We start from the raw sequence: 24997 nt of genomic DNA, 5'->3' as shown, positions 1-24997 counted from the left end.
AAATTTGAGTGTTTATAAAGGAGTTTAATCAACTCAATTGATCTTAAACATGAACCTTATTTAATGAAGATAAATAACTGTATAAATACCAATGAGATTAATTTAAATTTATTAAAGTAGTAATTATTAATAGTAGAGATACACAAAAATTTCAGGCTAAATCACCGACGAAAACTTTCGTTTTCTTCGTGTACTGCACAGCGCTTGCGTCGACTTCCGTTTGACTCTCAGCTCGACGGTTTCCGGTGTTCTTGATAAACAAACCGAGGCATTAAATTATCCTCTTAAATTCCGTCAAGAAAGACCTCTGTTCGCCTAACTCCAATAAAATGGGCGTTGATGTCGAAGTTATTTCTCCCGGAGACGGTAATTATACTTTGGGACTTTCGGAAAGGAGTTTTGTCCGTGCCCGGTGGATCGATCGATGCAACGCTACCATTGCCGGCTCTAGCCATCCGCACTTGACGCCTTTCATAATGCCGCTCCCCAGGCTCGCACTCGTTACCAAAGTAGCGGCTAATTTGCCTCTTCGGCTAATTTTCTTTTTTAATACTTAAGTTAAGTTAATTTCTAACTATTTTCCGATTTTTGAGCTAACTTTTTACTTAAAACCAGATTTCTGAGTCTTGTAGATGATTTGGGGCCAAAGACCTCAAACACCTGGGACATGCCGGATTTGGTTGAGGCATCCATGCTCATAGTAGCCTAGTACGAAAATTTAATCTATGTGTGCCAAATTAATTTCATATTTACTACCAACTGATTACACACGTTTGGTCAACACATCTTTTGACATTCAACTGGCAATATTAATGTGACCGTGACCTTTAACCTGACCTATACCCCAGCCTTTATGATCATAAATAGAACAGAGAGTTGTTTGAATCAGCAATGACTTCTTTGCCGTGCATGCTCTATTTCTAATACGGATATAATGTATATTTTGAATTACTTTTTTTTTTTTAAAAAAATGATGTTTTCAGGCTGATTTTCTAATCCTTGGATAATTTTTCCAGGCCAGACGTACCCTAAGACTGGCCAGACCGTAGTGGTGCACTACACTGGCACGCTCACTAATGGAACCAAATTCGATTCTTCCCGCGACAGGAACAGCCCATTCAAGTTCCGCCTCGGACGCGGTGAGGTCATCAAGGGCTGGGACCAGGGCGTGGCTCAGATGTGTGTTGGCGAACGCGCTAGGCTGACCTGCTCCCCTGATTTTGCCTATGGCTCTCGTGGTCACCCAGGAATATATCCTTTTCATGCATATTTACTGAATATAATTTATTTCAATTTTAACTATTTGACTAATACCAAATATATTACTAAATTAAATTCTACTTCTTCTTTCATAGCTCTTTATGAACGATAATTTCACTGTTGACGTTAAAGCAGTTAATTTTACCAATCTCGTCTTCAAAACTTGCAAAACATGTTTGCATTTTAAACTTTCTTGGTAAATGAAAATGTTATTAATTTTTTAAGGCAAACAATAATTGATTCATATAGTTAAATGTTTAATTTTGACCTGATAATATTTAGTAAACAAGTATTGCAACACTCATCAAGAAAATTTAGTCAACGAGATTATCGCAATAAAAAAGCGATCTATTTTCGCGTGACGGAGAATTGCGAACGTTATTAAAGCGCTGTGGAAGCGGTGATTGCTAGTGACCTTCGACAAAGGATTGAATTTTAATTTTTCATTGATTGCTCAGCGGTTATTGCGACAATCCTATTTTTTTTCTTATTGGCAATCGTCACTTCCACAGCGTTAAATCGTCCGCTATTTTCCGCTGAGCGAAAATAAATCGCTGTTCGACGGTGAATAATTCACTGACCATCCATAGAAGGGAAATATCCTTTCTAGGTGTTGCACTTCTGTTTAAGTGTTTACTTCTGTAAATATCAAACTTTTTGGATCAATAATTGGTGTTTCCCTTGTTACACTTGTCGTTCCTTGCTTTCTCAAACAATTTCATGCTCCAATTTATAGGTTTTCACTTGTGAACGATATTTTCCTTGACTGAAGCACACTATCCCTCCAAATGCCACGCTGATTTTTGATGTCGAGCTGCTGCGAGTTGAGCCTTGAAGAGCTGCACCTCTGCGCCTGCTCTTTCCACCGTCTATAGGCCGTCTAAAATGACGAGCAGCTCACCTTAATTTACCCCATCAAAAATACCCACTTTTTAATGCTGTTACGTGAAAAGAACCTATACTACCTATCGAGTCTGCAATTAATATCCAAAATATCCCGTCTTCATAATTTACGAGGGTAGATTACATTTCGTGTAGAAGACCTTTCATATTTGACTACTTCCTGGCTTGATTAAGCCAAATAATTCAGGTCTACTTGCATTTGTTGTTCTGCCTCACTGTTACACAAAATCAGTACGTGTGTTTGCTTTTGTATCGATTTGTTCTCAAGATTGAAATTAAAACCGACACAAATTACGTGCTCCTCTTTAATTTTATTGCCATTCACTTTGAACCATTGGTCTCGACAACCAATAATATATATACATTAAACTTTGGATACATTAGTAACAGTTTATCTTACAATATTAGATATGGAAGAGTTGTGGAAACAGTATTTCATATGATGGAGGCTGATCCACAGCCGAGGCTGATGTACTATTTGATAAATCTGCAAAGCTGTCGGTTGAATTTTTCGTGGTCTGCCTGCTGATGGACAGGTTTGGCGTGTGAGGTGGACGCTGCACGTCACTAACCAGCATACTGAAGATATCGTTCAAGGTGTTTTGAAGCGTGTCCGTCTGGAACAAATGGATATTGACTTTGCAACTGCCATTAGCCAAAAGGGCAAGTCGTGCTAAAAAGTTTGGTTTATTTCTCTTGGCATTTTATGCTCCTTTTTTAAGGTGATAAAAATGTGCCATTAATAACAAGTAAATAGTGCCTTGTGGATAGCAGCAGCTTGGGCTCTGCAAGACTTAGTTCGGAAAATAATTTGACAGGTGCCCATTGAAAGCAAAACGAAATCAGAAAATAGACAATAATGCATACTTTCGTTTGGTTTCTTGAGACCAGCTCCTGGAATGGTTCCATTCTGTAAGCCATGCACAGTTGCTGTCTGTATTGCTCCTCCTCTTGCTTCCTGATGCTCGCTGGCTCATTTAGCATCTTTTTCAGTGCCTCCACAGTTAATTGGGGGTCAATAGGTTTCTAGACACAAAAGAACCATTGCTTTTCCATTTAGCAGAAGGGAATCGGAGATTACTCTAATAATTCCAGGAGAGGAAGCAGGGCTGTCGTCGTCAACCGTCATGTTGAGGTCCCCGACACTGCCTCTGCCATTGGTGGAGTCTACCCATGAATTCCTGTGGCCGCCAGCGTCAAACGGTGCCTGCAGTCTGGTAACGTCATAACCCGCAGACCTAAGCACGTCAATGATGACTGCGAGGTCAATGCCCATTTCTGCTGGCATCTGTCCAGGAGAGTTGTTTCCTGGAACCTCAATTCTGCTTCGCAACGGGGGCAGCATGTGAGGTGCTTTTTGTCGTCTCAAGGTGATGATCTGCAATTCAGATTTTCAGTCTATTGATGCATTCCTAGCCTTTAAATAAGCAGGTGATTACCTGATTAGCATATTCCTGTAGGGGGGCGACGCCCATGACAAAGGGCATGAGTGTAAGAAGACTAGCTACTACTGCATGCAGGCTGCACCGCTGAACTGTGCTCAGTTGAGTGTTGGTTATGGCCGTGTCCTAATAATTGAAAATTAAGACATTTAATAATTTATTCATACATTCAATTACAGAGAGATTTCCCAATAACGCTACAAAAATGAGGATTATTTACCTGTACACTTTTCAAAAGCCTCAAAATATCCATCATATTTTCCTTGCAGTTGATTTCAACGCAATAAAGGGCCAAGGTTGAGTAGATCGCGGATATGTGCTCAATTGTGTTGCTTGGCTCCTCAAGGCTTTGGCCAAGATATGAACAAATTTCTTGCCCATGCTTTCGAACAAAAATTTCGTCCGGCTGGCAACACTTTTCAAGTTCCAACCCAATTCCTGCAACATCAACACTGAAAGAAAGAGATGAGAACGAGAGTAAAGAAGAATTGCATCCAACAAAAATGCAAACCTTGGATTCTGAAGTTTTTCTATGTTGTGGTGTCTATCAATGAGTGTGTGCAGGATCCTCTGGACCAGGAGTCTCATGTCACCGTCAGGCGCAACAGACATCCTCAGCAGTGGTTCCAAGAAGGACATCGGGAATGTTGTTGAAAATTGGACAGTGCGGTATTTTGTTCCGACCTGTTGATAATGATTAGCAACCAGAATAATGTCAAGCCTATTTGTACCTTGAGTAAGGACTTGAGGAGAATGTTTTGCAACAAGGCATGTGCAACGTTGGTACCCTTTTTGACGTTGTCCGTGAATTGAGGTACTTTGCTCATTATGAACTTCATTATCTCGATCTTCTGATAGTCTGGCAGGTGGTTGGCGAATTCACCTAGAGCATTGATCAACGCCTCTTGGTACATTTTCTCGTCCCTCCTCTGCTCTTGTGGGATTTCAGTCATGACTGAGTGTCTTAAGTGCGTCAACAGTGAGTTAATTATTTCCAGAACGGAAGGACCAATACTCTCTCCAGCAGCGATTGCAATTATTTTCGATAGCACGTCAGCAACGCTTGTCCTGATCTTAGGAGATGCTTTGGAATTTTCATCCAAATGCGCCATCAATGTCTCCACAACAGCATATGAGTGCTGAGCCTGAGAGCAGGTAAGCCAATTTTGAGCTTTTGCAAATTTTTCAAAAAGGGCGAGTTTTGAATTACCTGAATTGAAAACATGATGACCTTAAAAGTGTGGATTGCAAACTGGTTTGACAGCCATAAATTGTGGTTGTCGATGTGTTGCAAAACAGGTTTCACAACACACCTGATCTGTCCAAAGGATGCTCTGCCAACAAGTTCTCGCATGCAAGTTTCAGCCAGTGCAGGAGGGTCAATTCTCTCCTCTTGATTTTCCTCTTGAACATGGTGACCTTTCTTTAGAGATCTGTCACGAATTAAATTAGGGATCAGGTTGCAGTAGTCATAAAATGCTCTTACGGTAAATCTTGCATGTTGTACAATAATGAAGGAACAATCTTATTCATGTGGTCTGGCGCCCAGATATTTTCTACCAAATCATCAGCCACGGTTTTTCTCACAACTCCCTGAATAAGGAAACAAATTAATTTGAAACGGAGTCATCATAACAAAACGCCTTACTTGAAGCCCTTTAATGCCGGCCAGTCTGATATTGCTCTGCAGTTCCTCACTGTCATTCATGAAGTGGCACATGGACGAAAACTTAGAAACAAAGAAATCGTATCTTCTGTGGTAAGAAGGCGTGTCTTCTTCAATGTTCGCAAACTTGACAAACTGCAGAAAAGCGTGATCAACTGTGTCCTATCCCCAGAGACAAAAATCTTACAGATTGTGTGGCAAGAACTTGCAGATTGTGCTCGGATGACTCAAGAAGGTTCTGCACCATCTTCAGGTAGCTTTCAACGAACAGGTTGATGGTCTGACCGTGGCAGGCAGAAAGAAGCGTGTCCATCGCCTCCATGGCGATCGTCGCAAAGCCATATCTGCGCCGGTAGACATCGCGTCGAGCCCTCTGCAGAAGGTACTCGCCGATTCGGTCCAGCTTCTCCGGCGACGCCAGAGCGTAGTAAGTGAGCTTGTCCATGTTATTTTTGACCAATCCATCCTGCAGCAGAAATGAAATTGGCACATCAACAATCCAGACAACTGTTGCACAATGCACAATATTTTATTACCTGCGCATCAACAGGGAAAATGTTATCCACGAGGCGCTTGTAACGCGGTCGGAGGGCGGAGCAGCAACCACAGCAACCTGCAATGCAAACGAAATTGAGCTGGCGCTGATGGTGTGTTGAAAGCTCGACGAGAACGACGAGAGTTAAGACCCTTGAGAATTCTTATGAATGCTAAGCAGGCGGATTGAAGCGGGGTTGTAAAAGATGGAAATAAGTTTCTAGCCGACATTTATACGAAATCGTTCAAAAATCAATGCCAATAAAGAGCGTCAATCGCATTATTCATATCTACCATTGCGGCGTGAAATGTAAGAATACACCTATGCTTTAGCTTAAATGGTTAATATAAGTTTTAAATGCAGCTAGATATAAAGTAGAGTTACAAAGAACAACTTAATCACCAGGCTTTAATATGTGTCATCAGCATGGATGTCAATTGCACGTTAGACGAAAAAATCAAAGACCTCTAGCGATACGTGAAAGGTCAAGAAACTACTTGTGATGCGCAAACAGGTCCAATTGCAGCGCGCGACAGCGTGACTGACTAATGGGCGCTAATTGGGCGGACTCACAACTAGGATCCGTGCACTTGTTCACGGCGGACTCGAACAATTCGGGCAGGTCTGAGTCAAAACAGCATTTCAAAAACTCCCAAGACATATCCATGGTTGGAGTGCGGCGCTGGCTCACTCACTCGCCTGCCCGCCCGCACCGCTCACTGCTTACGGCTTCGCTGAGGATGAGGCGAGCACTGGGTCGCTTTGCTCGGGTCTGTCATGCGCCTTTTCGCGCCCTCCGTCCCCATCGATTTTTTCGCCCTGCGCAAGATTTGGGACACCCTCCGTGGTAGTTTGTGACTGGCAATTTGCATTTTGATCCAACAATCAACGGTGAAAGCGCGTGACGCCCGAATTAGCCAAATAGCCACTTAATCGCGTGCGCCTCTGTTTTTATTATTTACGTGCAGCCGACGATATTGGGCCGTGCCGCGATTTTGCTTTTATTAAATTTATTAGCTAGAGTGCTTCCTCGATTGAATTGTGAGGGCGGCACGCTGCGTTAACTTGAATATAGGTCAAGGGTAGCCGAATCAGTATAACGTTATAACGCTGAATCACGAGGGATGGTTTTTAAATTTATGCGGTTACCCATTAAGTCTCCAATAATAGTTTCGTTTAATTAAGATTAATTTTTATTTGGAATTCATTAAGCGCCAGTAGTGCACGACTTATTATATTTCCAAAAGCAAAATTAATTTTAAGATTATTAAATCAATTTATTTTGATAATGCAAAGTTGGAAAGAGATTTTAGCATGAAGGATTAATAATTATTTTAGGATATTATGCTTTTCAATTAAAAATTTATAGTTAAAATAGAGCTTTACAGGCCACCAATGAAGAATATTTTGCGTTCTTGACTGGTAATTCATTGAGTTAATTATTTTTCAAAACTTAGCAACAGTTTATCTCCACAATGTGCAATAATAAAATCAGGACCAAAGCGAAGATATTGTTCCAAATTTCTCAAAAATTAAATAATTTTTGGGTTGATTTCGATCCAGCGATCTATCCAATGTTGGGAAAATTATGAGCTAAATTTCCCTTCTGACAAAATAAAACATGATTCCGCTAACTTTTAGATAGTATTTCAAGTAAAAGGTAAAGAGGATTTTTCACTAATTTTCTGTAAAGCTTTGCTTTAATTCAAATTGAAATATGAACAAGTCAGAAATAACATCCAAACATGAGCACTAATGAAAGACTTCCGCTTTTACATAAATATGATTAAAAGACAATTTTCAAACAGGTGTTAGAGAATTGTCATCAATAACAAGAGGGAAAAAAGACTTAAAAGGTTTACCGTTCTTACCGCACATCACTGCAAGTCAGTCTCCAAATAATCAGTGAAATCTGGGGAAAAAACGATTGTAACATTAACCACCGATCTCACAAACCTAGCAGGAACAGTAATAAAATTATAGGTCATGATATAAGGCAATTTCAAATTCTCTCGCTTACTTGAAGGAGCACTACTACCTCAGACAAGAAAAAACATAGTAAGTTCTCATTAATGGCATTTTCTTGAAACACTAAACTTGAGCGAGGGGGAATTTTTTATCTATCTAGAGCGCTCAAATTATCAAACAATTCTGCCCCAAGGAAAATGATTTCATTTCAAGAATAAGAAAAAAAACTTGTGCACGTAATAATGTTGATGTAATTACAACGATAGTTCCAATAAGATTAAAATCAAATTTTATGAAGAATAAAATCGATATCAACTAGAACCGTCTCAACTTTTAAATCAACATTCACAACTTGAAGTTAATTTTACTATAAACTTTCGTCCTTGCGGAAATTATTTAGGCGTGACTTTCCAAGCCTCAAAGGGACGTGTTTTCACAAACATATAGTGAAAAGAGTTTTAAGTTATAGTTATTAGCTTTGATTTTTACTTGTGTTAAAATTATAAATTTATCAAATTCTTCCATCAGTACAATTATTATTATAGTGGATAAAATCATTCAATTTGGCTATCTCACCAATCGCTTCGCTTCAAACGGCATCAAAGCGCTGTGGCAACATTTATCTTTAAAGCACATAATTCTTCTTGAAAGTGTCAAATCTAGATTTTTCAAAAAGAGCAAAGTCTGTCGATTTGTGTATAATCTAATTCCAACTGATCATTTATTGTGGACTTTCTAAAAACTAAATTTTCACTCCCCCATTACAGATATGAACTTAAAAGCAGATTAATTCGATTCAAAATTTTTCAATACACTAGCAGTATCTGAAGGATCTTGGAAAGAAGCAAATTTAAAAATTTGTTATTTACCAAAAACATTTTATGGATATTCTTTGCTTTGTTCAAACATGTTTCCATCTCGAATCATTACCATCTTTTAAGTGCAAATTTTGATAAAAGTATAGCAATACAAGTTTGATAAGTTTTTGAGTGCGAAAGAAAGCAGCAATAGTTAAGAAGATTTATAATATGTCTTTTGTAAATTGAAAACCTTAGGTGTTTGATAATTAATTATTATTAATTAAACAAAATTTTGCTTTTCATAAAATAACCTTCGCATGTCATAATATTATTAACATATTGATAATTATTTGGAGATTATAAATATATGCACTAAAATATCAAATTTCTATGTGAAGGAACATACAAATTAACAAGTTTATGAGCTATGAAGTACAAATAAAATAATCTAATTTTAAACTCAAATTCAATTCCACTAATTAAGTTTAAATTTTGAATAATGGGTATTATATGGCTCAACTGAAATTTACTAAAAACTGTTCAGCAGTAAAGAAAGAGACACCTCCTTAGATTAGTTCATTTACTGATCTCGAATAAATCAAATTCCTCGAGTTGACCTAACTGTATTAGGAACAGTATGGGCCTAGCTCCTTGCTCATTGACACGCTTAATAGGGAGTGTCACCGAAAACCAAACTCGACTTTGGAGGCACCTATTATGGATAGCCTTGAAAGGACGAAAATCGGGCTTACCCTTGCAATGTTTATCTTGTCTGGAATAAGTTGTACAACAGAGTGTGATCTCAAATGATAAGACCCAATTATTGTGCATGAAATTTTAGCCGACCGCAACCACCCGCCTCGAACCAATTCAATCAGCGGAGCTCTGTTATGGTGCCACCCAAAAGTTACCTTAACTTCAAGAAGTCCAAACAGTATTTTTCCTTGACAGTTACGAACTCTAAAGAGAGGCAAAGTTATTCGCCGCTAATGTATCATTTTGCCCTACCTTTCTTCAGCACTGTTATCAGTCTGAGCTTTGAGTACGCCCACTCGTTTGAACGACCCCGCCAGGGGTCGCGGGCAGCGTGCCGAAAGCGTTGCAGGCGTGTCGCCGGTAGAGGCTCTGCGAGCATCGCAGACCAAGCCCAGTTGTGCTGTGAGTTGTGTTGTTCACCTGTAAACGTCAAGAATCCCGAGTTCCAGGCGTGTGTTTCGGGGCGGTTTGATCGATCAAACTTTTGGATGCGATCCGACCGGCTCGGCTGCACTGTTTGATGGTGTTTGGCACCTGCGAGAGCGACTGAAGCTGCAACTGGGTAAGCAAAACACCATACCCGTCGATGCCGCGTCTTTCCGCTCCGTTCGTCCGCGACACCACCGGGCGACAGAGGGTGCAAGGGGATGACTGTTCGGAGGTGATGTTGACCGCCTCCTTGGTCCCGTCGGCCGAATTTGAAAATCAGCCGACGTGAGGAGACGCATTCGGCCGCGCCCCGTGCCGCACTCGCGAGAGCTTTTTTGTGGGTGGGGCCGCCCATCACGTATGATTCCAATATGATTCAAGCAGCCGACAACCACATACATAACTAACTGTCGTTGCATGTAATTCTGTGCCCGTTTGCGTGCATATTTTGCGTTTTAATTGGCGCCGCGCACGTCTTATCGATTGGCGCGGACGGTGTCCTGGACGCCAGACTGTCTGCTCTTTAGTCAAAGTGTCGCCATCGCCACCCGTGCGCCACTTTCAACGCGAATTTTCTCACGATTTCATGCAAAAAGCCGCGTTGCTTAAGCACGTATTTTCTCTTTATTGTAAGTGTGTACTTCGTCAAGTATAGCGATTATGAGGGCGACTTCGTGATTATCTTGGTGCTTCTGAGTTCAAAGGAAAGTTCTGGATAAGTGTCTTAACATTTTTGTTCATTTTTCACGGCACTTTGAAATTAAATAACGTTCGGAGATATTTGTGCGTTATTCTTGCCTCAAAGCTGTTAAGATAAATATTTGTATTTTTATTTTTTTGAACAAAGGATAAATAAAGCACCCGTGCGTGATTGCGGTTCACATTAATTCTCTGAACACACGACAGCATAATTGAACGCGCGGCTGCAACGTGATAAATGACCTCACAATTGGTCCATTGCTATCTGCCGAGTGCTAAAAATACCAGTGACTGACTGCTTTTCTTCAGAAGTGGCTGCATGATCGCGAGGTGATTTCATTGTAGCGATTTTATGGTGCTCGATCGCCAACTGCTGAATGAAGTCATTGTCAGTCTACTGGTGAAAATAAAACATCAGTCATTTCGAAAAGCACAATCGACGTCGCAGTATTATGATAGGCAAGTCAGCGTTCTCTGTGCCTCTGCTTGTAATCGTTTTATTTAAAGGCAGATAAAATAGTAAAAGCGTTATAAGAGCATTACCATTAATGTTCATTTTTTGATAGTCTCTTAGTGAAAAACAAAGTTTGCTTTTATTGGTAACACATTTCCTTTTCAAACAAGTCGTTGGTTACAATTTTAATTTCCCGTCTTAATAATGCTGATTTAAGTCTGACGAGCAGCAAATTGATTTTCAATCTTTGGCCATAGCAACCAAAGACTATCAATCACAGAAGTTTTGGGAATAATCATTCAGTGATATTACACGTTAGCTCTTGCCACGCTATTACAGGTACATGTAAGTGTCGCGTGTTTATGACGATACGATCAATACATGAATCAATAACAAGCATTTTTGTGGTTTTAATCAGGACAACTAACGCCAGTTTATTTTTCTGCTCATGTTTTGGGTCACTTTTGCTTTCTTTTCTACTTTCAGTTTTTACCATTGGTTATTTGCCTTTTTATTTGACCTTCTGAAAAGTCGAACATTTCGGAGGGGCAATTTTGGGTTCACTGATGAGTAAACTTTTACATATTATCTCGTTTTATCACTGTTCAATAATTGGAAAAAACAATTATGCAACTGGAGAAATCATAGTTATGTTCACGTCATTTTGGTTGAAATATTGTTTATCATACATGATTTTGACAAACTCCCCGAAAAATCTCGTCCAATTCATAAACAAGTTTCAGCTCGCGCACTGCATTTGCTCTCAAAATCTAAACAATTTGTTGGCTTGCCATTAATTTCCTATTCCGCTGTAACGTTGTAAAAGTTAATGATTGGCTTGAGACTAGGTTTAACACGTAATTGTTCAAAGAGCTTATTTTTAATTTTTTTTTTTATTATTCCCCAATAATTACGTGCTAAACCGAGTCTCAAGCCAATTAACCTTTACACCGCTATTTGCATAAATCAGAAATTTGCTTCTCAGCTCTGTTTAGTGCAATTTTTAATTACTCTTCGCTAATTTTGAATGATCAACGCAATTAAACAATTTTAAACATTAAGGAATGTGAGGCTTATTGTTCCCAGTTTTTTGACTGAGACTTGCGTTGCACTGTAATGATAATAATTGTGTTTTGCTGGCTATGTTGTTTCAGTCCGGTCGCTTTCCTTTCAATTGCTGCGTGTTATTTTCCCCTCGTTTAACCAACCTTTGCTGTCTTACTGCACAGCATTTATTAAAAAACGATTTCATAATGCCGATCTTTGACTCTGCTGAACAACCGTCAGCAGCAACTCTAGAATATTCGTGCGTCTACAGTAAAAATCCCATTTTTACCGCGGCATAATTGGCTTCTGATATAAGCCGGCACTGACACGTAAGTTTAGAGCAAGCGACTCATTGTGCGCGGATTCAACGCCAACTTGTTGATCTCGCGAAGCAGTTTGCTGCACTCTATTATTTGTTTGTATATTCGTCGTTTCCCTGTCAGTTCGCACCAGTGTCCTGCTTACTTTTGTCTTATCTCTCCGCACCAGCTCGCCATGCGCGCATCGTCTCGATTTATTAAATGTAAATATTTATTTGGCCGCGCGTAGATAGAAGCGAAGATTATCTGGGCGGGCGAGTGGCCCATATTCCTCGATTGCCAATGGGAACTGCCACGCAGCTGATTATTAGAATTCGATATCTGCTGTTTCAGGCGGCTTTCTTGTCAACCCACACGATTAAAAATTCAGAGTCGGCAAAATGCCGGAGGAACCGCAACAAGCCTCGGCCGTCAAGAGCCCAACCGCCAGTAAGAAGTCTGTCGGCAAGAAGGTGCTGGCCAGAATCCACATGCTCGATGGAACAGACATGGAACTCAGCGTTGATGTAGGCATTCTATTCTGTTTCAGCTCTTTTTTAGCTTCGAAAATAATTCAACTTTTTATTCATTTTGATCGCATCTGTTTGCAGCGCAAATGCAAAGGCTACGAATTGATGGAGCAGATTTGCGAAAGCCTGAATCTGCTGGAAAAGGACTACTTTGGTCTCACCTACGAGGATAGATATGACAAACGCAACTGGCTGGAGCTAGAGAGAGGCATAGCCAAGTTTATCAAAGGTTCATTTTTAAAGCTGTGAATTTAACTATTTTGGAGATAAGCTATCTACAGTCCCTTTTCTCTTTAGACATTTGTTGCGCTCAAGTTGAGCTATTGATACTGTTTACTCATTTGGCACGCCTAAAGTTATTTTGGTCGAACATGCCGGGAATAGTATTGCAAGCACTTAAAAAGGCATCCAAACATAATGCGTTAAGTGCTGACGTAAATCCATTGTCCTTGTCGACCGTCCAGCTCTATAGCTTGAATTTGAATTAACCTTGCAGACGAGCCATGGGCCTTTGATTTTGAGGTCAAATTCTACCCACCTGACCCATCCCAGCTGCAAGAAGACATCACCAGATACCATTTGTGTCTTCAAGTGAGAAATGATATCCTAACAGAAAAGTGAGTTATTCACGTTTTCCTAATCTGCTACATTGTAATTTCCTCAAAACCCAAAGGCTGCCTTGTTCGTTTGTGACGCATGCTGTGCTGGGTTCCTATCTCGTCCAGTCGGAGTTCGGAGATTACGATCCAAATGAGCATGGAAGAAATTACTTGAGAAACTTCCAGTTTGCACCCAACCAAAGCATGGAGATGGAAGAGAAAGTCATGGAACTTCACAAAGGGCTCAAGTGAGTGAATAAATCGCCATGCAGTTTTCCCGCAACCAATTTTGTATATATTCAGGGGCCAAACGCCGGCAGAAGCAGAGCTGCACTACCTGGAAAATGCCAAGAAACTGGCAATGTACGGTTTGGATCTGCATCCAGCCAAAGATTCCGAGGGCGTTGACATCATGCTGGGTGTATGCGCCTCAGGCCTCCTTGTCTACAGAGACAAGTAAGCATTTGATTGCCACAGCCTGTTATTATCAACGCCTCTACAATTATTGCCACTCTCCATTTCCTTTCACAGGCTGAGGATCAACCGTTTTGCCTGGCCCAAGATTCTAAAAATATCATACAAACGTCATAATTTCTACATCAAGATCCGCCCTGGAGAGTTTGAGCAGTGCGAGTCCACAATTGGCTTCAAACTAGCCAATCACAGAGCTGCCAAGAAACTTTGGAAGGTTTGCGTGGAGCATCACACATTTTTCAGGTATTGAATATGATCCATTCCTGTCTCTGTCAAATTTAATTGTTCTCCTATGTTAATAAAATTATTGATATCTGTCACTAACAAACTGGTCCTCTTATTCGCAGACTGATGACTCCAGAGCCAGTTGCCAAGTCAAGTTTGTTCCCCCGATTCGGCTCCAAGTTCCGCTACTCTGGCAGGACGCATTATGAGACAAAGAAAGTGTTGATCGATCGGCCAGCGCCGCAATTTGAGCGCAGCCTGAGTGGAAGGCGCCTCACTTCCCGCAGCATGGACGGTTCGTTTAACTGTCGCTTATTTCTAAAATGTTAATTTGCACTCAAACTATTATGGCACCTTTTAATTTTTGCGAGGATGCCAAATCGTCTTTTAACCATGGGTAAATGACCTGTAGTGATTCCAGTTGTGACCACATCAAGAAACTCTGCTGCTACTGCTGCGGACAACGCTTCCAAACGACACACCATGTCTCACCCACCAGAGCATATTCCGGAAATCGACAACCTCAATGACAAGCCCCTGAAGGACAAGGAGAACAAGGACAGAAAATTGAAGGATGAAAAGTTGAAGGAGAAGGTAGGAATGAATAGTATTAAACAACAACTTCTCTTCTTTTTCGTTCTGTGACTAATAATATTAATAATGCAAGGAGCAATCAGAGTGTTGATTTTTTTTATTCAATGTGAAAGCTTGAAAGCCCAGTTTACTAACCAAATGGGCTTGGTTTAGATTGAAAGGAAAACGAGTGTATCCTCAGAGGGCTCTTCCAGCTCAATGGAGGGAGAATACGAAGCTAACAAGGAACAAACATGTGATGAGACAACTTCTAAGGTGTGTCTCACCTCAACTGACTGCATGCACTTTTCGTGGAATGTGAATTTTGGTCTTTTGATTTTTCTCTGCATTTTCAATCAATTTTTTGGAAACAAATTTGCTCCTGCTGTTCAAAGCTACTTGTTGGATTTCTTTTCTATCTCTGGAATTTTTCCTATGAATACGATTCATTTCTACTTGTCTGCTTCTTCTTGATATCTCTCTGTTCGCATTAATGTAAATAACGCTATTGTGAAATCTTCACTAACTAAATGGGGATGGTAATCTTGTTAACGAAAATCTTTGCTTCTCTTGTGTAAGTATTAGTTGCAGTATGGATATTTATGGTTTAGCTGGTTCATTTCAACGATGCTTTTGTCACAGTTTGTGAATCCATGGCTGGTGCAATTAATGTCAGCTTACCCACCTGTCAGACAGAGACCAATCACTATTTACTATCGATTTAGCTTTAATTTAAGTTAGCTTTGCATTCACTGCCCAAGTCTGGATTTATTCATCTTTAGGTTCGTTTGAGAGGCCACTTCGTATAGTTAAAGACTTATTAGTTAGCCGTCGCAACTCCAATTTGGTTTAGAGGTCAGGTAGTTGTTATTTGTGCCTCTATAAAATGCATCATTGCGCGCTGGTTGCAATTTGTACTTATTTTATTTTTTCGGCTCAGAAACCAGTTGGTGGAGTGGCAGTGCTCCCATCTGGAATCTTCGGCAAAAAGAAGAAGGATAAAAAGAAAGATGACGATGAAAAGCGTGATGAAGAAAAGGAAGCTGGCAATGAAAATGCTGCTTTTGATGCATCTAAAGATGAAAAAACGCCAGGTTCCCCTGAAAACAAAAAGGACAAAAAGAAGGGAAAGAAGGACAAAGAGGAGAAGAAAGAAAAGGACAATCAAACCGGCACACCAGAGAAAGAAAAGGGCACTGAGAAGGAAAAGAAAGAGAAATCAAAATCTAAGGTACGTCCGTAGTTTAGTTGATACACAATGAACACAACACATACGTGCGCCTTATGCTTTTGTTTTACGCCAGGCACAGTTTTTACTTTACTTTGCCAGCATGTTAGTAGCTGTTTATTTTCATTTTGCATGTATCGTTGTTTTTGAGCAGATCTCAGGATTGTTTTCAAAAGGCTCGTCTCCGTCCAAAGACGCTGACAAGAAGGGCAAAAAGAGCACTGGTTCGTCTGCGGATGACTCGTCCACTCTTGAATCTCCACAGTCACTGAAAGTAAGTCCTCAAGGCAAAGCTGTCCTCTCCGATGGTGGCCCCCCTGAAGGATCCCCTCAGCTGCCTGGTTACACCCGGGAGTATGACTACGAAGAAAACCCCAACTTGTCTCCCTCCAGAGCCCGCAACGCCATCCTTGCTCACGGATTCACGTACGAGAAGGACCCCTGCCAGAGCCCCCTTGCACTGAACCAACCAAATGATGATGCTCAAGGGGTCAGCCGCAAAGCTGTAGGGCTCGCCTTCAACTACGCCCCTGGAGAAGATCAAAAGGTGGCAGAAACAGCAGCCGAGAAGAGGAAAACCTTCGACCAGAAGTTGACCGATCCCAGCTCACTCCGCTCTGAAGAACTCAACCAGCAGCAAGGCATCGGCACTCCTGGATTTGATTATGTCGAGTCGGCGTCCAGGAAGGAACAAGGGAAAGGTGGCAGCAGTGGCGGGGTCGCGGGCAAGCCAGTCGCTATTCCAATCCCAGGTAAGCTGGAGAAGAGCCAGTCTGAAAAGCCAGAAAAGTCCACGGCTGCGTCTGTGGTGGCCGCCCTCCTTTCAAAGGGTAAGAAGGGTGGCAAGAAAGAGGAAAAGGGCAAGAAAAAGGACAAAAAGAAGAAGGGCAAAAAGGAAGAATCTGAGGAGAGTTCCAGCAGCTCCAGCAGCGAGGACTCTATGATTGATCAGTACGCGCAAGGCAACGAAACAGTTCGCTCCACCGGTGATTCTGTCGTGGTTAACACGCCCAAGATTTTCAAAACCACCACCAAGCAGAGGGTGGTCCAGAATGCTGAAGGTATCACGCAAAACATCGAAGAGAAGGTCGAAGACCTCACTCCCGGTGGCACTGGAGTGGTCACCGTCTCAAACGTCATCAACACGGTGAGGCTGTCGATTTGATTTCCATTATAATTTGATGCTTTTCATTATTGGCATGATTGTCAATATTAGTTGATGATGTTCGCATGCGAAAGCTAGCTTTAGTTGTTAGAAATTGCATCAGCACTTATGCACCACTTTTATCTAAAGGCTGATGCTGAAAATGCGGAGAGCTCACCACACGTGACCGCCACTGCTGTCACGACAAGGACAGCCATGATGACTGAAGACAAGGAGAAGAATGAGAAAACTAGCCAGGTAAGACTTCAATTAACTCACTAGGCATGAGCCGAGCAGTTCATTCTAACTAGTTTTCAATTAACTTGTGCAACCAGTACCAGTAGTTATCTCATTCTCACTTTCCCTTTTGTCATTCTGCCTTGTTTTTTGAAAGATCGAGGAGAAAACATTTGCACATACCACAACCACTAGCGCCACTCGTCAGGAGCAGCGTGTAGTGACCCAGGAAGTGCGTTCAACGTCTACGGTGCTCACTGGTGACCAGGTCAGTTAACAGTTAGCCTCAAGCCTCTGAATAGGCCTTAAAATCGAAGTCATATTACGCGCGACGGTGTTAAGTTGATGATGCTATTATTTGGATGCGCTTTCTTTCACACAATGCTCTAGATATAGTTCCAAACTATGAATTTAGGCTCAAAATGAAACCATTGAATTCTGTATATTTAGATCAAGACTCTTTTCAAGATTGTGATAAATCTGATAAGCAGCTAATACCTTTAAATTGATTAGATTTATAATTTCCTAACACGTTAAATAAAGTAATTCAGATAATTTGCTAGTCTCAGGTAATGATAACAGCTTGATCCATTTGTCTTGATGCTATCGCATGCTTCTGCAGAGTATTTATCGAAGGGAAAGAACGTCGAGTGGCAGCTCCAATGACTCTGGTACCCCGATTGACGTCGAGGAAGGCCAGGTAAAGACACATGCTTGTAGTCATAGATAGCCCTCATGCCAACTGCTTTTCGCGTTCAAAGCCACATTTAAAGCGCAGCTGTTGAACTTGCACGCCTAACTTTTGACTTGTGTAGACTCCCATTGTGAAAACGGAGAGTATGGTGTACGACCCGGACGTCGTGAACCAGTTTGTGCCACCACACAGCACCACGCAGGTGCCACTTGTGCAGACCGAGAGTCGCAAAGTGGCCTTAGAGTCGGCGGATGGCAACTACAGCGCATCTGGCGAGATAATCAGCTCACAGACCATCAGCAGCAAGACTCGCACTGTCGAAACAATTACCGTAAGACTCTTTTTAGCATATCCATAAGCTGATTTAAGAAATCAATTGATTTCTAATGTACTCTAATTAAAAATAAGATTATTTTTGTACTAACACAACTCTCTATGACTGGATACTGAATAAATTTGAATTTTTACCTGCAGAAGAGAATAAAATATTAATTAATATTAACGTCAAGCCTCCCAATAACTTTAAAATTCTGGTTTGTCCACAGTCAATTAATAATGCGTGACGTACTTGCCATGTTGTGGTTTGTGCATCGCAAAATTGATTTTAACACTTAACTTCTTCTTGCGTAGTACAAGACAGAAAAGGATGGAATCGTCGAGACGAGGGTTGAGCAGAAGATCACCATTCAGTCGGATGGTGACCCTATCGACCACGACAAAGCCCTGGCTGAAGCAATTCAGGAAGCCACCGCCATGAATCCCGACATGACCGTCGAGAAGATTGAAATTCAGCAGCAGTCAGCTCAGTAGACATTGGTATGTGTAAAATTATTCTCTCAACCTGTTCACTGTGTTTGATATTCGCTCTGTATGCAGGCACTCCAGGTCACAATTATTGGAGAATAAACAACGTGATAATTTTCAAAATCAGCTATACTTCTGATGAAAATTTGCTTCTCAGCTTTTCTGGCGGCCTTTTCCTGATATTTCACTTCATGTTATGATGTTAGGACCAAATTCAATACGACGAGCATTTACGCAAAGGATTCCACTATAGTTTACAGTTGAAATATCAAAAATATTACCAGTTAACGAAGATGATGTAATTATTATACTTTTAGCATGTGCTTTTGCACCTCGCACTCCTTTCAACCTCAAAACGAAATTATAATATTGATATATTATGTATCAAACAGTGTAGAGACAGCTTTGAGTGTGAGAGATTATTAAGCAAAACGGAAACGAGTGCAGCTACGTGTGTTGTCACTTAATGTCTAAGACAAAATTGACACGTTCATTAATTTGAAATGTGAGTGATGTGCCTATTAAGCACACTAAGAACGTTGTTGAAAGGATTTGTTGCTAAATGGAATGGTGAACCGCATAATTTTTGAAACAAGGAAAAAAAGGAACTTTAGAGAGTTCTATTTAACCAATTCAAGATAATAAAATACTAAATATATTTGGAAGATTAATAGTGCAGCTAACTACTGGAGATCAACTATTTTATTGTGCATATTATAATGTATCACTGTCATCAAACAGAAATCTTTGAATCTATCAAATATAAGCTTAATGCTTCTTTTCGTTAACTCCGGTCTCACTCACCATTTCAAGCCTCCTTTGAAATTACCTCCTCTTTTTTTCAAATGAGTCTTCTTAGCTTGTAAGAATATTTTACTTTTTTTAGTTTTGATATAAATTTTTAGTTATTCTTTGTTGATGGGGCTGCGTGTTCATAAAATAATATATATTGAACGAATGTTATTTTGTTGACTTCGATAATTTGCTAAAATTAGTGTTAAGGAAAGCATTATGTTAAGTTACTAATTCACACGTCAGATTCAATATTGCTTCTTAACGGCCATTGATCTACAACCATGTTACTACTTTCACGCGCTGTTGATTTTTATCAACGAGTATGTAGCTTTTGCTACGAGTTTCACATGAGTTAGGCACCATTTCAAAATTAACTCAGTTTGGAAATCTCACATGCAGATCTTTGAAGCCTTCAATGCAGATGCTTTAATTGCAATAAAATGATGTTAGCAGCAATTATTTGGTGTTCTTTCTCTTCAAAAACAACACATTTCAATTTGTATAATTATACCCATTTATTTCTACCACTTTTCAAACACATCGCTGGCCTTGGAGGCGTGGTTCTGGTCCAACTTTGTATTAACCAAGTACAGTTCCATGGTTAAATGAGTAAAGTACTACGCAAATTACAGTAAATTTAATGAAGAATTGATCTCTAATTTGCACACCAATGCGTCACATAGAGCTCAATCAGGAGTTCTAGAAGCATGTTAAAATCTAAGGTATTAATGAAAAGACAGTTCAATTGTAAAAATTGGCAAAATGCTTTCAGAAAATGGCCCACTTTGAAAGTGGTTTGTTACATGATGCTTGTGAAAATGTGCAGTCGAAAAAAGATCTTTTGAATTCACATAGAGAGAGTCAATCTAGCACTTTGCCTTAAACCTATTTGCGAAGTCTCCTGTTCCCTGTGGGAGGGTTGTTGTGTCCCGTCGAATGGTCCTGCTGCATTTCATCATTCAGCATACTTTGCACCCTGTTGCTGTCTTCAGTTTTGATGTCTGCAACCAATTTACCCTTCAAATTTCAGTGAAAAGAGGAGATGATAAAGCATGGTCGAAAAAAACAATTTCTTACCTGAATGATTTGCGCAGAGCATGTCTTTCAAAAATTCAACCTCGGACGCCAAGAAGCCAATCTTTTCCTCTAATTTAGTGTTCTCCATTTGCAGTTGTTGAACTCTTTCATGCGTGGCCTGGCTACGCAATTTACTTTTCACTCTGCTCTTCTTCACCGCCTCATTGTTGCGCTCACGGCGCCGTCGGTATTCGTCTTCGTCTTTGTAGGTGTTCTTTCCCATCTTGCTAGCAGTTAAAACGTGTCACGTGGACAGGCTGTAACCATAAGATTGAATATTAATTAGCAAAATTAAACGAATAATCATCAAGAAAAAAAAGAGCGTGAGATTTCCCTGATAGTTTGGCCTTAGCAGAAATGGAACGGTAAAGATAATAATTTTTCAAAACTTCCTGTGAGTTCTAAATTAATATTTCATACTTGGTGCAGCGTAATTTACTTTATAATAATAATCTACATAAATTATATTATTATTTTGATCACTAAATTTATTTTAAAAAATTGTTTTCTTTTGCTGTCAAAATGTGCCTTCCCGCACGCACAAACAACAATATCAAACAGTCGATAGATATATATAAATATATTGATATATAAGGAATTTTATTTTTAGCTTATTAAGTAAAGTTATCGTAGAGGTTAATAATAATTGCCTTTTTAAGTTCTTAAAATGACCAATATCCTCGGCTTATCAAACGATTATCAAAATGATCTTACTAAGATATAATGCGGAAAGCATCAACATACCCAATAAAAAATTGTTAGATTAGGGCGTTGCATCACCATCTTTAACTATTTTCATAAAATGAGACAAAGTTTCTCTTTTCTTTTTTAAATAATTATAATTATTTAACATAAATACAGTACATTTGATATTTTTTCTGACAAAACATACATACATAAGCTGTGACAACAAAAAGTTGAATCACCAGAAGCAAGTCTTGCAGCTATTATTGCTATAATGTTGATAGTTAGTTGCAATGAGCTTCCCAGATTGCGTCACATTAATCAACCCGCGTTGGAGCCTCAAGTCAGGCGACATGATTACGATTCCGACTCACAGCTGTGTATTCGAAAAGCACCGTCACTTCCACGAGGCATATTCGGACATCCATGGAAACCCCCCGTCGATAAATTCAATAGTAAAACGCATCTACAGCCGGATAAATGGTTAAATTACGACCTAACCAAGCGAAAAACAAAGCAACACGCTAAGAGTAGGCCAGTAAGTGGCGCAAGCATTTTACCAGTATCGTGGATGTCCTCTTCACCTCAGTCTCGGACTTAAAGGCAATCTATCCTTTAAAGACGAAAATCTGACGGGTGTCTTGCAAAACAGTCGATTACGTCAACCAAATATTGGGAAATTTGCAGAGCTACGATGAGCAGACGACGTGAGCAGCCTTGAGTTTTGCTTCTCTGTTGTCTTTAAAGCTAAAGCACTGAGCACTGTTGCCAACGGAAAAGAAATGAGGCACGATACCAACATAAACATATCGTTCGAGTGGCAAACCGCGCGAACCATAACTTGCGTCAGACAATGAAATCCAGCGAAGACACGAAAAGCACAATTTCACCTTTTTCAATTATCATACAAATACATGATCATATAAATCGCTTGATATTTTTTGTAACTTAATTATGTACAATAATTATTATTATTCGGTCGTTTATTGGTCACTACGGCGTACGACTTAATTATTACAATTTTGTTTCTTTTAAAAGGCAGCTTGGGATAATATGACCTAGACTTGGGCACACTCCAATTTGTTTAGATTATAATTGTTATAAATCAATTTTACAATGGCAACTATGTACCATTTTTTTAAAATTTGTTTTGACAAACTTTTTTTAACATACATGTATGTACATTTTTAAGGTGAGAATAAACAAACATAAGAAAATTAACAAGTATGGACGGCTAATAAGAAAATAATATCACACGCCCTCACACTGTACAGCAGGGGGTTTGGCCCCGCAAGCCTGATCAGCAGTACTTAACCTCATAAAACAAAATTCTTAACCACAGTATTAGCTGCAGAGAAATTTGAATGAGCCCGATCGTTGAAAACGTCCGCCTACACTAATTTCAGATTGCAAACGAAAAGAGAAACTAGCAACGAATTCGACAGCTCGAGTCACTCTGTGATAGAGATTTTCTAAATGCTACTAAGCCATAAAACACCATCCTTTCTTAAGTGAGCTATTTTCAAAGAGTGAAAAATTGCTCCTAACATCACGAAAATTCTTTGTGGGAAAATAAAAATTTCCTGGACCCTGCTATAATTTATTATTATATTAAAAATTTTAAAAATATTTCATTCATTTTGCAACTTTGCTTTGCTTATTTTAGAATATTTTTAATAGCATTTCTCAAGAAGTATCGAAACTTGATTCGTTGCGTACGAAAATGATTTCTTCATTTTTCATTTACTTTAACGCCGTTTAGCTTTATAACAATTAATTGTCTAAAAAGTCATGGCGAGAGGTGGAATATTTCGTATATTTTAGTATCATGAGAGCGATCATGAGTTTAACAAACAGTATGTATAGAATGAAGAAAATTATGTGGGTTATAGAAAATAAAAACAGAAAGGTTTGATCATTTAAGTACAACAGAATCCCCAAGGCAGTTTATTTGTGATCGTTTTGATTTCAACACCAGATTCGCAGGTTCAAATGAGTTTCCGGCGGGCCGGAAGTTGCTACCAGTTACACTACTATTACAAAACATATTCATTGTTGCTACTCGATTGTTGGCGGGCAGTGAAGTTAAGAAAACAAACAAGTGAAGTGTGTCGTGTGTATTGTGTTTACATTGGATCGTGAGTGTAAAAATGGCACAGAGAGTACACATCATGCAAAATATATAGTTAAAACAAAAAATAATAACGACGAGGGCACTGCTCGAGATCGCGATCATCCATTGTTGGCTGGCCCAATTTGTTACATTAATTAATATACGTGTTTTGTGTTGCTGCGCGGCCTGCCCTATAACAATTATATTGCGACAGGGGTTGATATTTTTTATTTAAATCCATACAAAATACATCGTGTCAAAAAATAATTAATTGTACAAAGGGTTAGGCAGATGAGAGAGCTGTACATACGAAATTATCTAGAGAGGGAGAGGCGGATGGCAAACGAGAATACAATATTTGTCCTGTTCATTACATTTTGATTATTGTGAGCAACAATCGGATCATTGTTGGTGTTGGCAAGGAGCGCTACGCCTTGAGTGCGTCTATGAATGAGTTTGATATTACTTGAGCACAATCAGGTCTGATTTTGATTTACACTTTTGAGTTTGATTGGATTCTTTTCACTTGAGATCAAATAAATTAACACAAAACATTTTTGTTTCTTTTTTTCCTCTTACGACTTTTCATTCTCATAGAGCATAGAGAGTTAAAAATTTCGGCGGTGGATTTGACAAAGACGGTCTCATTTAATTTTTTCCCAGCTGCTGACGCCGATACTGATTAGACAAATGAAAACCTTAAAAATCACAGAAAACAGCGCAAGATCCAAATAAACGCGAGCTTGGCCCGCAACAATCTTTAGCAGAATTTCGTTTGCGAGAGAATTTGAGCAAACACTATACAGTTGGCATTTGAGCCGTTGATTGTTCATTGAGAAATCCACCGCCCCGAACGCCTTTCATTTAGTACAATATTTTCCTTCGCGTCAGCTCCATAATTAAAACTAAGCATGCAAACACTTCTTATTGAGCATTAATTTTTACACAACTACAACTTGTAAAAACACAATGTGTACACAAAATAGCCTTTCGTTTTAAATTAACAACTTAGGTGTATATTTATAAAAAATGAGACAAAATCATCGTCGATAAACACAAATTCTCTGTGTGCAAAAGACAAAATCTTTTGTTTTTGTACTCTCGTCGAGTCGTGTGAGTTTGTTCGATTGGCTCTCGGACCGGAAAATTTGTGTGCGAATTTCATCGTCGAATCACAGCGTTTGATTTTCGATGCTTCTTCTTTTCGTATCAAATAATGCATATCAGGGTGTTATACGGGAGTTAATGGCACTAATAGCGCTGCGCTACACAGGTCAGCGGTCGTCCACCTCGCACAAGGTCACCTCATACAAATCTTCGTCCTTGACCTGCTTGAACTCGACGATGAACAGGTCCTCGTTCAGGTAATACCTCAGCATGTCGTCGTCAAGTTTGGCTATAATCCTGCAACATTCCGATTTTTCGATCAGTCTTGCCTATGAATCATTTCCTGACATTAATCCTATTATAGTGGTTGCGCACCGTTAGCATCATCGCATTAGTACAAGCAACATTGTTGCTCTCTTGCTTGTAAAAGGGTTCTAATAATGATTATGCTTTGC

General features: G+C 39.7%; 5 protein-coding genes across 18 annotated transcripts in view; 2 read left to right on the top strand and 3 right to left on the bottom strand.

Annotated features, from left to right (window-relative positions):
* Nucleotides 1-205: 205 nt before the first annotated feature.
* On the top strand, nucleotides 206-2457 carry Fkbp12 (peptidyl-prolyl cis-trans isomerase Fkbp12). Its single transcript, XM_065486965.1, has 3 exons — nucleotides 206-366; nucleotides 1017-1251; nucleotides 2038-2457. Exons 1-3 carry the CDS (start codon nucleotides 330-332, stop codon nucleotides 2093-2095), a joined length of 330 nt encoding a protein of 109 aa, XP_065343037.1. The 5' UTR covers nucleotides 206-329; the 3' UTR covers nucleotides 2096-2457.
* Nucleotides 2455-6898, bottom strand: stmA (Protein EFR3 homolog stmA). Its single transcript, XM_065486949.1, has 13 exons — nucleotides 6380-6898; nucleotides 5808-5884; nucleotides 5459-5737; nucleotides 5254-5406; nucleotides 5092-5198; nucleotides 4816-5038; nucleotides 4337-4750; nucleotides 4117-4289; nucleotides 3826-4057; nucleotides 3603-3731; nucleotides 3245-3541; nucleotides 3031-3189; nucleotides 2455-2780 (listed from the first exon to the last, which is right to left on the bottom strand). The coding sequence occupies exons 1-13, from the start codon at nucleotides 6471-6473 to the stop codon at nucleotides 2568-2570; spliced, it is 2550 nt and encodes an 849-aa protein (XP_065343021.1). The 5' UTR covers nucleotides 6474-6898; the 3' UTR covers nucleotides 2455-2567.
* Nucleotides 6899-9694: 2796 nt separating this feature from the next.
* On the top strand, nucleotides 9695-20020 carry cora (coracle). 6 transcript variants are annotated; one of them, XM_065486942.1, is made up of 18 exons: nucleotides 9695-9892; nucleotides 12613-12785; nucleotides 12870-13017; nucleotides 13285-13405; nucleotides 13462-13635; nucleotides 13691-13843; nucleotides 13919-14104; nucleotides 14209-14381; nucleotides 14499-14680; nucleotides 14834-14935; nucleotides 15600-15890; nucleotides 16042-17034; nucleotides 17182-17289; nucleotides 17426-17536; nucleotides 17891-17968; nucleotides 18084-18293; nucleotides 18593-18778; nucleotides 18839-20020. In XM_065486942.1, the coding sequence occupies exons 2-17, from the start codon at nucleotides 12660-12662 to the stop codon at nucleotides 18770-18772; spliced, it is 3336 nt and encodes a 1111-aa protein (XP_065343014.1). In that variant the 5' UTR covers nucleotides 9695-9892; nucleotides 12613-12659; the 3' UTR covers nucleotides 18773-18778; nucleotides 18839-20020. The 6 variants fall into 6 exon arrangements, with proteins under 6 accessions (XP_065343014.1, XP_065343015.1, XP_065343017.1 ...); XM_065486943.1 differs by having other exon boundaries at nucleotides 18824-20020; XM_065486944.1 differs by having other exon boundaries at nucleotides 9696-9892; nucleotides 14508-14680.
* Nucleotides 20021-20177: 157 nt separating this feature from the next.
* Nucleotides 20178-22070, bottom strand: LOC135941439 (CCAAT/enhancer-binding protein gamma-like). The gene is made up of 3 exons (XM_065486964.1): nucleotides 21883-22070; nucleotides 20639-20895; nucleotides 20178-20562 (listed from the first exon to the last, which is right to left on the bottom strand). Exons 2-3 carry the CDS (start codon nucleotides 20859-20861, stop codon nucleotides 20447-20449), a joined length of 339 nt encoding a protein of 112 aa, XP_065343036.1. The 5' UTR covers nucleotides 20862-20895; nucleotides 21883-22070; the 3' UTR covers nucleotides 20178-20446.
* Nucleotides 22071-23232: 1162 nt separating this feature from the next.
* Nucleotides 23233-24997, bottom strand: part of grh (grainy head) — a 78294-nt gene continuing 76529 nt past the window's right edge. For 7 of the 9 annotated variants that reach the window (XM_065486328.1, XM_065486326.1, XM_065486325.1 and 4 more), the window contains one exon: nucleotides 23233-24839. In XM_065486328.1, coding sequence (XP_065342400.1) covers nucleotides 24710-24839 — 130 coding nt within the window. In that variant the 3' untranslated portion in view covers nucleotides 23233-24709. The remainder of the gene's footprint in view (nucleotides 24840-24997) is intronic. The other 2 variants (XM_065486323.1, XR_010574947.1) reach the window with 2 other exon arrangements.

Source organism: Cloeon dipterum, chromosome 3 (genome assembly GCF_949628265.1).
Source record: "Cloeon dipterum chromosome 3, ieCloDipt1.1, whole genome shotgun sequence".
NCBI classification, from domain to species: domain Eukaryota; kingdom Metazoa; phylum Arthropoda; class Insecta; order Ephemeroptera; family Baetidae; genus Cloeon; species Cloeon dipterum.
The sequence above is the reverse complement of the archived record's forward strand: the minus strand, read 5'-3'. Positions and strand labels throughout refer to the sequence as shown.

Excerpts from the sequence above, each read along its gene's own strand:
- Fkbp12 (XM_065486965.1), top strand. The coding sequence starts at position 330 with ATGGGCGTTGATGTCGAAGTTATTTCTCCCGGAGACG. Across the intron at positions 367-1,016 it reads AGTTATTTCTCCCGGAGACG|GCCAGACGTACCCTAAGACT; the intron begins GTAATTATACTT and ends TAATTTTTCCAG. Across the intron at positions 1,252-2,037 it reads TCTCGTGGTCACCCAGGAAT|TATCCCTCCAAATGCCACGC; the intron begins ATATCCTTTTCA and ends ACTGAAGCACAC.
- stmA (XM_065486949.1), bottom strand. The coding sequence starts at position 6,473 with ATGGATATGTCTTGGGAGTTTTTGAAATGCTGTTTTGACTCAGACCTG. Across the intron at positions 5,885-6,379 it reads CAAGTGCACGGATCCTAGTT|GTTGCTGTGGTTGCTGCTCC; the intron begins GTGAGTCCGCCC and ends TTTGCATTGCAG. Across the intron at positions 2,781-3,030 it reads TCTCAAGAAACCAAACGAAA|ACGGACACGCTTCAAAACAC; the intron begins GTATGCATTATT and ends CATTTGTTCCAG.
- cora (XM_065486942.1), top strand. The coding sequence starts at position 12,660 with ATGCCGGAGGAACCGCAACAAGCCTCGGCCGTCAAGAGCCCAACCGCC. Across the intron at positions 17,537-17,890 it reads CGGTGCTCACTGGTGACCAG|AGTATTTATCGAAGGGAAAG; the intron begins GTCAGTTAACAG and ends ATGCTTCTGCAG. Across the intron at positions 18,294-18,592 it reads GCACTGTCGAAACAATTACC|TACAAGACAGAAAAGGATGG; the intron begins GTAAGACTCTTT and ends CTTCTTGCGTAG.
- LOC135941439 (XM_065486964.1), bottom strand. The coding sequence starts at position 20,861 with ATGGGAAAGAACACCTACAAAGACGAAGACGAATACCGACGGCGCCGT. Across the intron at positions 20,563-20,638 it reads GCTCTGCGCAAATCATTCAG|ACATCAAAACTGAAGACAGC; the intron begins GTAAGAAATTGT and ends AATTGGTTGCAG.